The following is a 19,040-nucleotide window of genomic DNA, read 5'->3' on the forward strand; positions in this document are numbered from 1 at the left end:
CAAAGACAAAAACAGCTACCAGACTTTTAGAAGACAGCTGAAGGCAGCCCTGTTTAGGGAAGCTTTTAATGTTTAATAGACTATTGTATTTTAATCTTTTGTTGGAAGCTGCCCAGAGTGGCTGGGGAAACCCAGCCAGATGGGTGGGGTATAAATTATTATTATTATTATTATTATTATTATTATTATTATTATTAGAAATGGTTTCACATTACAAAAAAGGAGAGCCCGACTAAACATCAGGAAGAACTTTTTGACAGTAACAGCAATAATAGTAATAATAATGATGATTTGTACCCTGCTCATCTCGCTGGGTTGCCTCAAGAGTTGTTCAAGAGTGGAAGAGACTCCCATGAAGGGTGATGGAGGTTTTTAAGCAGAGCTTGGGTGGCCATCTGCCATGCATGATCCAGCTGAGATTCCTGCATTGCAGGGGGCTGGGCTAGATGACCCTCAGGGCTACTTCCAGCTCTACAAAACTGTGATTCTACGACGCAGCTGATGACTAACTTGACCTTATTTCTTTTGTAGCGAACGGAATATTGCACTGCTGGAACCCTGTCAACTGATTTCACACCTACTGACTTTGCTTTAGTGAATATCTGATGGTTGCACGTACCATTTGGCTTCTTCTCTCCAGCACTCCAGCAGCATGCTGCAAATATATGAAGACGTCTCATACTTAACTCAGAAGGCTGGAATATTGAGCCCACTGTCTCAGTGTTGTGACTTACAGTGAGTCTACAAGACCTCCGGAAAACGTATTTGCTGGCCTCACTACTTAAGATCCTTTGAACTAGAGATACAAAGGATTGAACACAAGAAGAGTCTGCTAGGACAAGCCAAGGGTCCATCTACTCCAGCATCCTGTCCTCACAGTGGCTGTACAACAAGTAGGATCTGAGCAGAAGAGCACTCTCTCCTGCTGTGGCTCCCAGCCACAGAGAAACAGAAGCATTGCAGCCTCCAACTGAGCAGAAGGCAGGGCGGAGCCATCTTGGCTAGTAGCCATTGATAGCTTCCTTCTCCATGATTTGTCTAATCCTTTTTTTAAAAGCCATCCAAGTATAGATAGCCACGACTGCCTCTAGTGGGAGCTTGTTCCATCGTTTAACTATGTGTTGCATGAATAAGGACTTGCTTTCCTCCATCATTCACCTTCATGGGATGTCCACTTGATTGGACTTGGGACCTTCTGTATGCAAACGTATGTTCTACCATTATGCTAGCTTCCTTTTCATGAGCAAAACAACAAGAAAACAAAGTAACTTGTGAAGTACAGAAAAAAAGGACCAGCTTACCAGATTCCAGCCTGGATACAGGTAGTCAGTTCCAACAAATTCAAAATAGTGAGCAAAGCCTTCTTTTAGCCACACATCTTCCCACCATACTGGAGTCACAAGGTCACCAAACCACTAAAAGAAATGAACAAAACTATGGTTTTAAAATATCACTTGTTCACATTCTATTTATGCAAGAAGTAAAGTTCCGAAGGTAGTTGATGAAAAGTTACTGCATTTCTCAGAGGTGACTTCTTATACCTTTTCCTTAATTGTTTCAAAAGATTTTAATAAGGGATTCCTATAGGTTTCACCTATAAGCAGAAAAAGGTGGCTTGTAAGATAACTTCATCCTAGACATTTGCTACTAAGCCTCCTTTAAGGTTTCAATAAGTACTACACCAGAAACTCAGAAACAGAATTAAACATTTGCTTTAAAAAATATGGGGAGAGCTAACAATGAACTGTATACAATGAATTTGTGCTGCAACAAGAAAAGGCACTTAAATCTTGCAGTACTGGAAAGAAATGAAAAAGCTACGTCATGCTTTGCAAGGTGGTCTTTGGCCCCAGAAAGTAGGGCAGAGAAAATTTGCTTTTTTCTTCCAGCATGGTTCCTGACTTTCACTAAGTATAACAGAAGGTCAGAAATATCTTGCCTACCCAGGTATCAAAAGAACCTCTTGAATTTTCAGAATAGTAAACCATCTATGCTTGTTTCAAGGGCTTGCAAATGTAGTCCAATTAACAGGCGCTCCCAGGTGATTTATTATTTAATGTAATTACTTATGTGTAATTAAAATTGCTCCGCCTCCACTAACTGGAGAGTGGGCTATTTAATCTCCAGCCACTGAAAAGTTCCTGGTGTGATCACTTCTAAGCTATCCCTTCTCTCTATCATAAGCCTTGCTATACTGTTTCCTTGGAATTGCTTCGGACTGCTGTCTCTGTGACTCCAAACAGCTTTTATAGGCATGATAGCTACCAAGTAAGAAGTTCTGAAATATCAAAAATGAAAGAACTGAAGGAGAAGGTGAAGCATACCAAAATATAAACACACACACACATCTCCACCTTGTTTTGTTTTTGAAAAACTTCCCCTATTCCTTCTAATGATTCCAATGGAAAGGAATTTACCATGACTAGTGAAAATCAGGTCTGTTTTGGGAGGGTGCGGGGAGAACAAGGGTGCTTAGGAGTCTGTAACATGTTGACAAAGCACCCTGTTTCTGGCCTCACAACAGGCAGAGCGCCATTGGAAAAACAAAAGCAGAAGAGGCATCTACCATAACAGCAGGTAGGCCTTCAGAATTGAATATCTTTCTTCCCCTACTGTGTAGGAGGCCTACAACTTCTTATGGTCCCTCAGCAACCCTCCGAAGGGCAACAGGATTGCTTCTAATTTTTATTTTTATTTTTTTAAGATTCAGATATGTATTTCGCATTTGCAACAGCTCTGACTTTCTCATGATAACCGTATGCTACTATCACCACTGATCATTTAAACTGCCTCTAATGAAAATGACTTCCAACGAAGTGAACCCATAAAATATTGCTGAACCTTTTATCTCATTGTAGTTAGCTTCAAGCAAAACATGTCGAAGGAGCTGAAGATCAACGTCAAATGAGAACAGTGCTTAGTGCTCTCATCCTATAATTAGTTAGGGATGCATTTCATTGTCAAACAATGGTAGAGTGGTCATATTCAAATCTTTGAAACAAGCAAACCATATTTTTAAAACTCAAGTTTGTTGTTCTCTCACCTTATCGGGTTGTGAGCAAATTATTCACTTGTAAACCTAGTTACAAATGTTTAGTAACATTAAAATCATATGACAGCCAGTGTAGTGTAATGGTTAGAGCGTCAGGTGACTAAGGATGGATAGCTGTCCCAGCATTTAATACAAGAAGATAAGCCACTGCAATTTTTTATTGTTTGATTATCATTTCTATTTTACCATATGCAACATAGCAAATCTAAGTGTTCTTGATTAATTAGATGGTTTATTTAAAAATATTGATTTTAATACTAGTCCTTAAAAATGCATGGGTAGCATGTTTTTTTCTTTAAAAAGAGACACTTCTCACAGACTTGAGAGGGAATGTCTCTTTTGAGTTATTGTACACCATGAAATACATCTGCATCATCTAAAAATAAATGATGCCCATTCCAAAGAACCATTCATTCATATGCAAATCTATGCACTTTTAATCAATTAACAGATTAAATCCACATGATTAACCAAATCAGAGTCCTAGTTAGAATATATTTTGCAAGTAATCAGTCCGGAGCCCTATAACAGTACACCTTAGAAACTCCGTAAGACTATTAAATTGAAACAGAAGGATACTTCATGATCTCATGTCACAGAATCATATAATCAGTGTTCTATGCACAAATTGTTGAAGGTGTTAAATAAGTTGGGTTGGATCCAAACCAAGAGATCCTTCTGCCCGTAGAAGGCTTTTGATCCAATGGACTGGACCCACTGGTGGCCGGGGCAAGAAGACCATTTTCACCAATTCCCTGTTTTCTCTATCCCTCCACAATGAGAAGCCTGCAGAACACATTTTAAAGTATATGAGGAACTGCAGGGAAAAATCAGCAAAAGTTGACTCCCTCCATCTCACTTTACACCAGTGAGAAGGAAGTTTGGATCCAAGCCATTCTAAATTAATCAAATGGAAAAAATACTATTATTAGATGAATAGCTGTGCTGAGTATATAACCAACCCTTCTGGAAATGTTTTCAACTAGCAAAAGACTCCTTATATTTCACAGGTGCCTACTTCACAGATGTTCAATCTCAGTTTTTAATAAGAGTACTAAATTTGAAACACATGACCTAATGGAAACAAAATTGTAAGAATAGGAAACAGTGTGATGCATTTTGAACAAAATATATTCTACCAACTTAGCATTTGTAGTTAAGAAACAGTGAACAGCTTCTAGAACTTTTATTTGAATATTCTCACTTTTTAGTTTGAATGGATCTTATCAAGTGATGCTTTCTGAAGGAAGATATTAACTAAAATGGATGAGGGGATAATCCCCTTATTACAGTTAATCAGAGGTGAGGAAAACTCTGTCAGTTCATTACATTCATACAGAAGAGATTTCCCCTTGGCTGTCTTGTTACTAAGAAATATATGCTGCACTTCTGATAGATCCGTAATAATTAAAAATTAGCAGGTGTATAAGTATTGACTAACCAGAGATGAGAAGCACTTCTGGTAAATCAAATATTGTATCAATAATAGCAGGCCTTTTATCAGTGACCACCATAAAGTACACTAGTCTCTAGATTATTTAGCTCTCCACCAAATCACATCTCCATGTGAGAGGGTATCTACCACTGCATACTAAGTACAACATCTAACCAGTTCCTATGGCATTCCCTGCTCATGATCTGCAATTAGTTCATACTACATTATTCAATTTCCTCTGTGAGTTTGAGATATTATTTGTATGCTACAATGGCTGGTTATTTCTGGTACGAGATAGGCAATGGATGCGATTTTAGGCTTTGAGAAAGGTCTTAAGTGGGATATCTCTCCCTGACAAGACTCAGAGCCTTAAATGCAGAATATTGAGGTATCACATTTCCTCTCCAGCACAATAGCCTTGCTTTCTGATTTCTTTCTAGTGACAACCAGAGATGAGTTACTCTCTCCTCTTGGCTTACATCACATTGGTTAAAAAAAAAATAAAGCCAGGCTATTTCTCCACCCACAAATGAAATACTCATTTTCTAAAGCCAAACTGACTCAAGTCAGCCTGATCTCCAACTCTCCCTTTCCCATTAAATAAGACTTACTTGGCTAGGTCCGCATAGTGGTAGCATCTCACCTCCCTTGCCTGGTGTGCTGGTAATGAACTGGGAAGAAATGCCCTAATGGTATTACAGCAGCCCTTGGGGAAACTACATTCCCTCACAGGGTTGGCACAACTCCATTCCAGCCTTTATTCCTGTGCTATTTAAGTGGGAAAATGTTAGACATTTCCTGTATTTGTGAAAGGGTTGTTTGTAAGGTGAATGAATTACATTTAGAATCAAATATTACCTTTGTTTCAAGAGGTAAAAATTAAGTTTCTGGTCCCTCTACACTATGTCTAACTTCTGCACTCATCTTATGGTACTAAAATGTCATATTTAGATTAAAGAAAGACGATACAGAGGGAAGAATGTGAAATCAATGTAAAGGGTTAACTGTAATATTTTTCAGTATATTTAAGAATCACAATAAACACAGAAGTATAATATTCATTGTTCATATACAGAGAACCATTGCAGAAACATAAAGAAAAAACCGCTTCCCAAGTTTATGTAAGTGAGTAAGAGTGACTATGAAATTTATTTCAGTCACTGCAAGTTTTGACAAGAACATGGAACTCGGCTTGAAACAGTTATGGTGCTATAATTAATCACTTCCTGAGAACACCACTATGCTTAACTATATAAAGACAAAAGTCTATTACAAATCACACCAAAGGGAAGGAAATTTTACAATATTGATCAGGTTCCCATTTCTTGAATGTTGGTGAACTTCTTATGCTTATCATTATAGTGTTTATTTTACTTAATGTCTGTCTGTTTATCATAGTAATGTCCATAATTGATGTGTTTCCCTTCTGGGTAACTGAGTTTTCCTTAGAGAACAGTCAACATGGAAAATGCTTTGACTTAAACAACGACAACAACAGTTTTAAGTAGCATGCTCACAAGTGATAAGGTTTATCTCCTACCTGATGGCATAGCTCATGCACAATGACCATAGTGACATCAAGTAAGTATGATATGGAAGAAATGCTTGGATCCAGAAGTATCCTCTGCTCCACAAAAACACTTAGTCCCCAGTTTTCCATAGCAGCATACGGATGCTTAGGCACAGCTAATAAATCTAGAAACAGAATGAAATGTACTTTTACTGCGCTTGTGGGATCTATTATGATCTAAAATTCCTGGTAAATAAAAGAACCATAAACCATATTTAGAATTATTTTTCCAAACAACTCTGCACAAATAAAAACATTAATAAAAACACTAGTAACACTCATAATTATTTGTTAGCAGAGACGCTTTACTTCTAGTGTCATTTCTTCCGTTGTCTCAACATGCTGTAACATACTTTGAATGGGATTTGGTATCACTCACTGTTTTTGGTAGCAAAACAATAACAATAAAAAAAACATACTGCAAAATATGGGAAATCCCTATTCATCAGGTTGGAGCTGTAATATAATGGCTTGAGACACTGTCTTAAATCAGGACCCGCAAATTCCAATTCTACAGAACATTACTCCTCCACTCACATGTGGGAGTAACACACATTTGCACCCTCGAACTTAATGGAACTAGCCTCTGAGTAGATATGTGCAGCATTACTCAGTTACTCTTCACAGCTAACATTATCAATACTGTATTAAAGATAATTTTAAACATTTGTCCTCACGCCAAAAATTGTCATTTTTTAAAATGTGATTTTTAATAGAAACCTTTGGAGCAAATGTTTTATAGGTAGGACAAACTCAGATCAACACAGATCAACATTAATTTTTGAAATAGCAGCAAAGAGAGAAAACAAAAGTCATAAATGAAATCCTGCACACAGTCATACGTAAAATGAAAGAAAATTGCTACTTTTAAGGTGAGAAGCAAAACTAATGGCATTTGGCCCAGCCACGATTAGAATATTGGACTTGAAGCTCATGTCTCAATGGGTATCCTTGAGACAGTCTCCTATTTCTCAGCCTAAAGTAACCTACAGTACCTTACGCTAATTATAGGCAGTTATTGTTATTAGTACAATTCCTATACTGCCCTTTACCCGAGGGTTACGGGGTGGGTAGGTAACAATATAAAACAGAAAAATACATACCATATTAAAAAATGAAAACATCAATCAGTTTAGGATAACACTTCATTCATCTGATAAAATGGACTCTAGTCCACAAGAGCTTGTGTCATTAATAGTTGTTCTAGTCTTTGAGACGGAATGGGGAGCCTCAGCTCACAAGCCAATCTTGGCCTATCAAGAAATGCAATCTGGCTCACACCCACCTCTCAATCACCCAACATTACTATTGATGTCAGCTGATGGGCTTGACTGCATTCTGTGTTAAATCCTACTCAGTGGGTTGTCCCACCCACCTGTCAAAGTTGGCCTTCCAAGAGTGGTACTTACTAGTACCACTATCTCTTATTACAGATAGGTAGCCGTGTTGGTCTGCCATAGTCAAAATAAAAAAATTCCTTCCAGTAGCACCTTAAAGACCAACTAAGTTAGTTCTTGGTATGAGCTTTCGTGTGCATGCACACTTGTATCTGAAGAAGTGTGCATGCACACGAAAGCTCATACCAAGAACTAACTTAGTTGGTCTTTAAGGTGCTACTGGAAGGAATTTTTTTATTTTCACTATCTCTTATGTTTTACTCTGTAACACTGTAGGGATATTGCATATTGAAATTTGTGTTGTGGCATTGTTATGGCCCACTTTAGCTGGAAAAAAATCTTCTCTTCTAGAGCAGCAAGCGAGACAACTTCATGATTTCTGAATCTGGCTTGTTTCCATCAGGTGTCAAGAGTGGTAAAGACAAGTCTGCAAAGGAACAACTCTAAGAGTTTATTGTTTCTTGGCAACTGTGTATTGTGTGCAGTGCCTTTTAAATTAGGAACTCTGGAATGGAGGTTATCCCTGCCAAAGGTGGGCTTGAAGTTAGTGTCACTCAACAGTGACTTCAAGCCCTAATTCAACTGGCTAAATTCCAATAATTTACAGTCAGGCACTCTGGAGTGCAGCTGATCCAAGCAGGTTTAAAGTTACCACCAATCAGCTGATTGACAATAACTTCAAGCCTTGCTTGGATAGGCTGACATCTTCCTTTGCAGTTCAGCTTGAGTGCAAACTGAAGAACTGGTAACCAGAGATCATGGCCCCACCTACCTATCCAAGTAGCCAGTCAGGTATGGGGAGACAGGGAATCACTCTGCTGGGAAGAAAGTTTCCCCACTCCAGCCATAGCCGAGACCAACCACAATTTCTGTTTGCATTACGACAACTTACTTAATTGGAAACTGAAGCAATTTTTATTTTTGTCTCCTTGAATTATTTTCATCCCATTTTGTTCAATCTGCGAAATCAGTCAAAATACTGATTTCCTTATACAGTGGTACCTCGGGTTACAGACGCTTCAGGTTACAGAATCCGCTAACCCAGAAATAGTACCTCAGGTTAAGAACTTTGCTTCAGGATGAGAACAGAAATCGTGCTCCGGCAGCACGGCAGCAGCGGGAGGCCCCATTAGCTAAAGTGGTACTTCAGGTTAAGAACAGTTTCAGGTTAAGAACGGACCTCCAGAATGAATTAAGTTCTTAACCACTGTATCGGTGGGTAGTGTGGTCCTATCACTTTATTCATAAAAGGCAGTATATCCAACTAAGTTATACTCCAGGGTACGTAGGCTATATGCATCCACTGATTTCATATAACTAACAATGGATATCACTGAAGGTCTTTATAACACCTGGAGCATCTGCTGGCCCTGAGAAAAGGCTCTAGTGTAGTACTGTCTGCTTGTCATATTCACCCTGTGCCAAAGCAAATGGAGTAACTACTTCGTTTTTGGCAGCTGGATAAATGGGTTTTAGAAATTCATTTTTCCCCAGTAAAATAATATCATGCAGATATGATTCAATGATTTGTGTAGCAAAATCTGTATGTAAGGTCCTGGTATCTTTTGTTTCCAAACATTTAATTAAAGCATCATAATTATTCGAGTTGTGCAACAGTATATGATTAGAACCCATTATTCTTAACCAATATAATCATGATGCAAAACAGAAACTATCAGTATAACACTAGCCATTTAAAAGTGATTTGAAGAACAACCTGTTTTTTAATTTCACATTTGTCTTTGGGCTCACATCTAAGTTTCTTTTCGTTGCTATCTAATTTAAAAGTGGTGGTTCCTTTTCAATTTGCTTAGTCAATTACATAAAGCCCTTGGGCACCCCTACCTTGAAATTATCAAGTATGCATAACAGAAAAGCTTGCAAGACATCTACCTGCAGCAGGTGTGCCCTACATTTGCAACTTCTCTGCATGTGTCCCCATGACTATTGCTTACACAGCTGTTGTTTATCTACCTTTTCCCTTTCCCTGGGCATGCTAGAAAATACTGGTACTAACTTGTACTGAATTTACTCCTGGACTAGCTTCTATATTATCATCAGTTCCTGGTCAAAATGTAGTCCCAGTTTATTTATACACACTAAATTCTATCCTATTCTTTCTCTAGGCAAAACCTTTCTTTGTAGCTGCAATGAATTCCAGGAGGCTCTATTCCCTTGCAGACTGTCATATAGCTATTAATTTCTGTGTGGGCAAACATAACTAATTGACCCATAGCGCAGAGCCATATGCAGGCCTAGCTCAACCAAATGCTAAGTAAACTACCGAACAGGAGTCCCTGCTGTTGTGCAATTATCTTTGAATTTTCCTATTTAGAAAGTGTCCAGTCCAATTCCTTGCACTGGGATTCTTTAAAATACTCTGCAGCTTTTCTTAGAATATCATGGCTGCTCCCTACTCACAAGACAGCAGCAAACTATTTTGATGCAGAGATGCACAGAAATAATTCCAGAACATGTAAAAAAGCTCAGTGTTTAACTTCAGGCTGTATAGCCTGATGTGGCTGTAGAAACTAGTATGGAAGAGACTTGTTTTGCTGCAGATGAAGGTATTTCTTCTTTCTCTCCTCCTCTCAGGGGTCATTCCTCCGCTGGCCACTGCTGTGGGTACACCACCTGACTGACTGTGGTGACCACACGTCTTTAGACATGGGCAACTTACACCCGCCAGGAATGACGCCTCAACGCCATCTACACGTGCTGCATCAGGAAGATTTTGGGTATCTCATGGCAGGACAGAGTCTCAAACAAAGATATGTTATCCCAAGCCCACATTCCCAGCATATTCACACTTCTGTCTCATGTTTAATGCTGACCAATTAAATACAAAGGATGTGAAAATGACTCTAACACTGAAAAAAATGTATTTTAATTAGTGTTTTATAAAGACAGCTTTTCGATAAATAGTGTGGGATCTAAATGCTATTGTTTCATACAGCACTGTAGCCATATCTGATGATTCAGAAGAAGGGTAGGACAGCCATAAACTCAGTATCTGATATAAGGATATGATCTCAATGCTCTTATTGAAGTGTATACTATTCATAAAGCTATACTTATAAAGAAGCAATGAAACATGTTGTCACACCAACTGCTTTGAATACAAAGTATAATTTATAACAATGCACAGATAAAATAAGGAGAATTTTGTGACTTGTAACACTCATATTCCCCACTTACATGTGAAAAATATTTAACAAATAAATGTATTGCTACAAATGGATCTAGCCGCAACTCCAAACACATTAAGTAATGTTCACTAAATAGATACACAGTTATGCATGATGTGAGGCAATATGTTGTCATTTTGTATAAAAGTTGCTGTGGGACCTAGGTGTTGCAAAAGCGGTATAAATTTTAAAACTAAAATAAAGCAGGACCTGAAGAAAGGTACATAATTACAGTCAGCCAGCCATGACTTTTCCAAGGATACATCATTCCATTCTCCCCGGTTTTCAATTCTCCTCCCCTCATACGTCAGCATTCCTTCATGCCCAGTGAATATGTGCTGCACTCATTAGGATATTTTGGGTCCCCCTCCATTTTTTTGTACTTCTGCAACTCTTTGTGTTCTCAAAAGCTTTCTGATGCATTCTTTTTCTGCTTGGATTATGCTTTTTCAGGTGAATCCGAATCCATAATAAGATTTTAAACTAAGTATTTGTATTGTTATGGGGGGGGGGGTTAGGCTGCATGCCTGAGCACCTTCTAATTCCTAAATCCAGCAAGTGTTAAAACCTAGTGGGAGAGATCAATGAGGGAGGGCAACTTGTTGCTGTATGCTCAACAGTTGTGGAATGGGACTTTCTGAGCCATAGGCACCCTCACAAAAGAGGCAAGGGTGCAGGGACGCTGGGGGGGGGGAATCCTCCTTTGGTATGCACATTGAAGGCCAGCAGGTAAAGGTAAAGGTAAAGGGACCCCTGACCATTAGGTCCAGTCGTGACCAACGCTGGGGTTGCGTCGCTCATCTTGCTTTATTGGCCGAGGGAGCCAGCGTACAGCTTCCGGGTCATGTGGCCAGCATGACTAAGCCGCTTCTGGTGAACCAGAGCAGTGCACAGAAACGCCGTTTACCTTCAAACCAGAGTGGTACCTATTTATCTACTTGCACTTTGACGTGCTTTCGAACTGCTAGGTTGACAGGAGCAGGGACCAAGCAACAGGAGCTCACCCTGTCGCAGGGATTCGAACCGCCGACCTTCTGATCGGCAAGTCCTAGGCTCTGTGGTTTAACCCACAGCACCACCCGCATCCCTCTCGAAGGCCAGCAGACTTCCCATCAAAATGCTTGCTAGCTCTAGAAAGTTATCAAAGGGGCTGCAAAAATGTGGGGCTGCAAAGAAATCACAAAGAATACTTTTAAGTGCCTTTTGTCAATTTTGCCCAAACTTAATCATGGCCAGTGCTAAAGCTTTTCAACCTGCGAATCTGAATTATATCATCAAATTTTGTTCCTGCATTTTTATTTAGGTTAAAAAAGAACTGACTCGGTTCTTGTGGAAGCACATCAAGATAGACGTGCCTCATATAAGAAGGACCCGCGTTATTCAAAGAATCAGTTTAATACAAGAATTCAGAGTGACCAAACAAGTAAGCTGAGCTACACATTACAAAAGAGAGAAACTCAAGGGTTGCTAAACAATCCAACATTAAAGGAAAACATTTATCAGACAAGACAAAACCTTGGTCTCTTAAGAGAAATTTTCTTTTGCTTTCTGTAATATCCCTTTATTACGTTATAAAAGCAGAAATCTACAACTTACATTTATCACACTTTCCCCAAAGCTTCAAGTGGCAATTAAAGGAAACTAGAACTTGTGTGTGAACTTTTACAAAGTGTTCCCTTATAATGGGATATGCTAGGCAACTTAATAAAGGAAATTGCTAACTAATACATCACCTCTTGCTCATGATCTGACTTTCAGAACAAATTTAGTTAGAGAACAGGAGACACAGGATACTAAAGTAGATGCCTCACCATCGATACCTGTTGGGAGTACAGAGCAGCAGCAGCAGCAAGAACCAAACTGGTTTCAGAGGATGCCTGTGGCTGCCTCCCCCACCATCCAGTCTATTTCTCTAGCTGTACCAAAGCCTAAAGCCCATCAACTCAGTATCAAATCACTTCCAAGCCTTTACACATTCCTCATGGTGGGACTGTTTAGACAGGGCTATGCTTGTGATGTATGGTGACCAGAAGTGTAAACAGTATTCCAAATATGATCCTACCATAGATTTTGTGTGTGTGTGTGTGTGTGTGTATACTGTATTTTTCACTCCATAAGGCACACTGGACCATAGAGCGCACCTAGTTTCGGGGACAGCCTTTGAAGCCTCCACAGAGCAGTGGGGTGAAGGCACCCTGCTGCCCTGCGGAGGCTTTGCGCAGCCATCCCCAAGCTTGAACAGCGAGACAGAGCACTGCGCAGTGCTCCGTCTCGCTGTTCTGGCTTCGGGGACAGCCTTTGAAGCCTCCGCAGGGCAGTGGGGTGAAGGCACCCCGCTGCCCTGCGGAGGCTTTGCGCAGCTAACCCCAAGCTAGAACAGCAAGACAGAGCACTGCGCAGCACTCCGTCTCCCTGTTCTGGCTTTGGGTTTAGCTACACAACCTGCATTCGCTCTATAGGACGCACACACATTTCCCCTTAATTTTTGGAGGGGAAAAAGTGTGTCCTATAGAGCGAAAAATACGGTATATCACATCCCAGGAAATGGCTTCCGACTTGCCAGCTAAACCTGGTGAGGGTAGCCAATGGGTCTTAAGCCCTTGCTGAATCAGTGGAGTTAGCGAGTTGTCTATCACCTGCATGCAAAGACTGGCTCCAGAAGATTGAGAGGACAAGACCAAGAGCAGGTCCAACAGTCAAGAAGGTGGTTTCTCCATGTGCTATAGAGGGAAATGAAGTGGGGCTTCTTCACTCAACCGGTGAAGGTAGCTCATCTAAGAGAAGGAAAACTCTGGTCCTAAACCTCTGCTTCCTTACAGCCATAGTTATTTGTGAGAAAGGTTTCAGGAGTAAACCCTGAGGAACAATCCACACCCAATACCTTGTGGAACATCTTTGGGAGAATAAAAGGCTAGGGAGCAAACACTACACAAATCCAGAGTGGAGTCCCTAAGAAAGTTGGATGGCACCTTGTATGCCTCCTTCCAGCAACTCCTATGGCCAAGCTGGTGCCAAAAGTATTGCCCTGCTTTGTTTTGGACCACCTTACTGAGGTCTTGTTGTCTGGGCAGCCCAGGATCTCCATACACACTGCCCAGAATTGCACCCCAGAAAAGTCACTTAGGGGCTGCTAACGCAGCAAAAACAACACAGCAAGTAGCAGTTGCCACAGAAGGCACTGTAATTCCCCAGCAGTTTGACTCCATTGTCTCTCGCAAAAGACAGGCGCCAACAACCAACACCTAAATGTGAACTTATGAAGCAGCCTTTATACCAAGCCAGATCACTGGTCCATCCAGGAGCATGCAAAGCATTTTACTTTCCAAATGAGCTTCAGCTCTCCCTGGAAAAAGACATGTAACACATACTTGTTTGCTGTAGGTCTTTTCCAACTAATCACATAAGAGAGTATAGTGGAAAGTTTCTAAATTAAAGGACATAATTCCATGGCTGCATTCACAGATCAGCCATGCTACTCAAGGTTCTGTCCCAAAGACTCAAGAAAAACAAACAAGTGGAACAGAAACCACCAGGGAAGGAAAGACAGCTGTCAAAAATGAAAACAAATATGGAGTGTCCCTCAAACGGAAAGATGTAGAGAGCCATATTAATCCTTAAAAAACAATTATCAACACAGAGTTTTAAAACAAACATGTATTTAATGGGTTTGTTGGAAAGCTAGCAGAAGCTGTTCTTCTCTTTTCTTTTAATCCCTTGTAGGTAGCAGTGCTACTGATTATTTACGCTCTCAGGAAAGGGATTTACATAGTCTTATCTGAAATGATGAAGTAATCTATAACACTTACTCAAAATACCATGCATGCACCTTTCTGTAATACATCTGTCTACTGAAATACATATATTAGCATTCATAACTGACTAAAGTGGATACACAATCTTTGTTTTTTTCATATTTAAATGCTCTTTTAGGGCACAACTAGACATGACAATGGGACTAGACATGACAATGCCAAGAAGGAACTTGGGTCCTGCAAATTCTCTGTTAAAACTGCATGGAGAGAGAGTGGGCAGGCAGGAAACAATTTTCCCACCCCAACCCACTTTTTAAAGATTGCTTTTTCATCTATGGTGGGCGGAGGGGGGGAGGCTTTTTATCACTGGAACCTAGCCAGAAGAAAAGCATGTAAATAAAGCAATTTGGGTGGAAGAGCTCAATGGCCCACTCCCACTTTAAATAGCCCTTATACCTAAGCATTTTATAGGTAGTTGAGGGCAGACCCAATTCTCTATACAAGTCTGCAGTTGTTGCATTTTGTTTCACCCTTACTGTGGAAGGCTGTGGAGATAAGATAGCAATCTGAGTCTAAAACTGTATGTCATTATTTCAGTCAGAGTCAAACGCATGTTAGAGACCCCTGAGGAAAAATAACTGACATACAGCAGTTCATTGTTGACTTTTTATTGCATCCTATTGCACAACGAAGTATTTCTTAATATTAAGTGGCATAAACAATGGATGGCTTTTGATATAACAGATGCTTAATGCATTGTAAAATTTAAAGATCCCAAGGGCAGAAAAGAGAAGAAAGAACTATAAGTAGGGAGAAGGTGAAGAAGGAAAAAATAAGTTGCTACATGGAAAGAAAAGTTAAGTCATCATATTTTTAAAAAGCCCTTTTCTGTTATATTTAGTATGTGACATGCATATTTTTAAATGCCTTATACATTTTTATAGCACCTATTCATTGTCCATAGTTTCACAATTTTAAAAAAGCATCAAATCATTCAGTGATGAACTGAAAAATGAATTCAATTTTCCACTGACAGTGAATTATATTTCATGTACAAACAGCACTGAAATTATAAGCAATGCTTTGTCTTATGAAACAATACCTGAAAGAATCCATCGGAATTTATTCATGGTGTTTTGCGAGAGCAAGCATCTTTCAGAAAGTTTCTTGTGAGGAAAGCTAATGCAAAACTCACAACATAAATATTTCCTCTCTGCTTCATTGCTTGTAAGTTCTTAATGCACACTCTCCCTGCCCCATCTCAGTCTATATTAGATCAAAGAATTGACACTGACAGAATACATACAGAGGCAGCAGCCAGATTGTGGCAATTCTAAGTTGCACTGACAGTGCACAATGTTCAGCCGTTGTGGTATATAAGACATTCATCAAGGAAAGAAATGCATTCTCATCTGAAAATATTTAGAAGAGAGAACTGGTGCAGCCCTCCCAAAAGCGGTGTTTTTAACATAAATACTAAGTGTACCGACAGGATGGGAAATTGCCAACAGCTATTTTCCTAACACCACAGTTAATAGAGCATGAGGACTGTATAGCTAAAAACAACATGTATCTGATCACTGCACACTTTTACACTGCAAAAACTCTAACAACCAACTACAAATATAAGACTTCCATAGCAAAACCAGGCATCCTTTCATTTAAGTATGCCAAGTTAAAACATAAAATAGAATGTATTGCTTTAGGAGACACACTTATAAAAACATGTTATACATGTATTTTAAAGTAGTGAAACTTTTCCTTTTAAAAATACCATTTAGGCAAGACGTGGCCTTTTGGGGGCGGGTGTGGCAAGCTGAATTAAGAAGCATAAAAGAAAAGTGCCGAACCACAGCTCATAATAATAATAATAATAATAATAATAATAATAATAATAATATATAAACATTTAAAATTCTGTTTCAGAATATTGCAGCTAAGAGACATTTCAGTCACATATCTGCCTTACATTTTGAAGGCACTGCTATAACTCTGTTGTGGTCTTACAGAGCAATTCACACACAAAAAACCCACCCTCTGCTGTATTGACAAGAACTTCCTCTCCACATTAGCACCAGAAACCTAGCTTGGCAAACCCCAGACACTCTTGGGATCTGAATGCTGAATGGCCCATGGGATGACCAGCCTTTGCTGTTGTTGCTGCTGCTGTTGTTGTTTCAATAAGTGGAAAGAAATCTGCTTTGTGAAAGCCAGCTAATTAATGTCTGTCTCATTTAGCATTCCATATTTTCCTCACCTAGCAGAATCCAACCATTTTCCATCAGCTACTAGCAGAGCCTGGGGACATTTAAGGGGACTTTAAATCTTGAAATAAGAGAAGGAGCTGGAAGGAAAAGAATGGAATACTTTTAAGCATTTACATCTGGATATCTTTACAATGCAATTCTATTGCTCTCTTCCCTGGAAGCAAACTCCATTAAACATGGTGGGACTTACTTCTGAATTGAATTCACATTGGATTGCACTCTTTGATACGGATCCAGTGTATCTACAGCTCCATGCAAGCAAATCGGACTATAGTTCCTTTTCTGAAGGAAAGGTCAGACAGAGAGCAAACCTTGCTGGTCATCGACTTGAAGCAACAATTCCCCTGGCTTCTCATGAGGGCTCAACAAGGAGCATGCATTTCTGTGCTTCACTGCCTGAAGGCACTACAAGGGCTTTTAGGCAGGAGAGTCCAATTCTCACCCACACCTTCCTTTCCTGCAGTAGAGCAGGGAAGATCAGCTCTGGGGAACATTGCCCATTTTGCCTCTGTGTGGCCAAGGTTCTTCAGACACCTCCTTTTCTCCCAACCTTTGAGCAGAGGCAGTTGTGGTAACACCTGCAAGCAATCTTCATTCACCTGTCTAGCTTAAAAGCTGGACATCTGGCTTCTCTTCACACAGACCAGATGCCAGTGCCCACTTGCCATACCAAGTGGATTTGCTAGTATATCTGAATATATGGCTACCTCTAATCTTTCTGTAAGAAGCTACCCAATTAGATGTTGCAGTGCTCACTCAATGCTACACTGAGAGGTCAAAAGGACCAATGCTGGAGCTTTGACTAATTGTTTCCTGGGTTCGCCCCACCCCCCTTAAGGAACTTTCCTGGGTTTTCAGAGCATTTCATAACTTATATAATAATTTGCTTGTTCTATAGAGATTAATAGTTTGTCAGGTGCATTCATCTTCATATTACATTTCATGGGAACTGAAAGTCGCAATATGAAATAGAATTCTCTAAGGTCATATCCATATGACAGATAATGCCAATCTATTTTAGCATGACGCCATTTACCTTGAAGTAAGCTATCATATTGATGCATCACTATGAGCAGCATCATAACCTCACAGCTAACCCTTTTTTCACACCTATCAGCCAAGCTGGCAGAGTGAGAGTCTGTTGGCACAGTGTGGGGGCCTCTTTATATGAGAGGCACAGAAGGAGTGAGTGCCCCAGATGAGAAATAGGGTGGGAATGCAATGCCCTTTGGTTGTTTTCATTGGTTGGATGTCCAGTTCTTTAACCAAATATTTGGTTGAACTGGAGATCCTAATTATTGTCCTCACTGTTGTTTTGTTTATGATGAAGAAGCTATACTGCCTGAATTATTTATTGATCTTTTATGGATTCTGTAAATTTTGTAACTTTTTTCTCTGTGTATATTTTTATTGCTATTTCATTTCCTTGTTTCCCACCCAGGAATTGAAGAGCAGGCTGTAAATGTTCATTACAATCTTAGTAGTATTTGTATAAATGCCAAGATGATGTTCTGGAGCAGGGATAGGCTTTCAGATCTGATTGGACTATACCTCAGTCTCAGCCAACATGACCAGTGGCCAGGGATAATGAGAGAGAACAAACATGGCGACTAAAATTGCTGTCTATGCAGTATTGCTTTATAAACTAGCTAACAACAGAGTGGATGATCAGTAATGAGCATTTGTAAGCATTTGTAAACATACTGGACTATGTTGTGGCTCCATCCATACAGGTTATAACATGATTACACAGATGAAGAAGAAAACAGACAACAGGATAATCCAGTACTGAACATTTAAAAAAATCACATTCTCTTTACTAAGAATGACTTTTCAAGTTACGTCTCAAACATGTATCAGCTTCAGCTGCAGCAATTTATGTACAGGTTGACGGAGCCAAAGTTTGTCTTTGTCTATAGCTTGTATGCATTGTTTAAAAACAAACATCTAGGAGAAAAGCGGCTGACCAAAACAAATACCGATGGCACATTATACTATTGGTTTAAATATATTTAGAGGGTCAAAGCTAAATATGTTCAACATGTCACATGTAAAAATGCCTAGCATCAATTCATCAAATAACAATATAAAGGATCTTTAGCATAGCTGGTAAAATCTCTACTGTACTTGTATATCATCTGTTTCCACGCTTTGCATGTGATTTTGTGCCAGATCTAAACTAATGGGAAGGGCCATAGTTCACTTAGCAGCACATGGTTTGAATGCAGAAGGTTCCAGGTCCAATTCCTGGTAGTGCTGGGAAAGGTCCCTGTATGGAACCCTGGGAAGTCTCCACAAGTCAATGTAGACCCTAATGAGCTAGATGCACCCAATGGTCTGGCTAAGCTAAAAGGCACCTTCTTGTGATGCAGTCACTGG

The 19,040-nt window shown here is 39.7% G+C and overlaps 1 protein-coding gene across 2 annotated transcripts in view; it reads right to left on the reverse strand.

Annotated features, from left to right (window-relative positions):
• Window positions 1-19,040, reverse strand: part of TRHDE (thyrotropin releasing hormone degrading enzyme) — a 210,400-nt gene that overhangs the window by 99,777 nt on the left and 91,583 nt on the right. For both annotated transcript variants that reach the window (XM_081211937.1, XM_081211936.1), the window contains exons 4-5: window positions 6,028-6,182; window positions 1,302-1,415 (exon numbers count right to left, since the gene is read on the reverse strand). In XM_081211937.1, coding sequence (XP_081068063.1) covers window positions 1,302-1,415; window positions 6,028-6,182 — 269 coding nt within the window. The remainder of the gene's footprint in view (window positions 1-1,301; window positions 1,416-6,027; window positions 6,183-19,040) is intronic.

Source organism: Podarcis bocagei (genome assembly GCF_964188305.1).
Source record: "Podarcis bocagei genome assembly, chromosome: 10".
Taxonomy (NCBI): domain Eukaryota; kingdom Metazoa; phylum Chordata; class Lepidosauria; order Squamata; family Lacertidae; genus Podarcis; species Podarcis bocagei.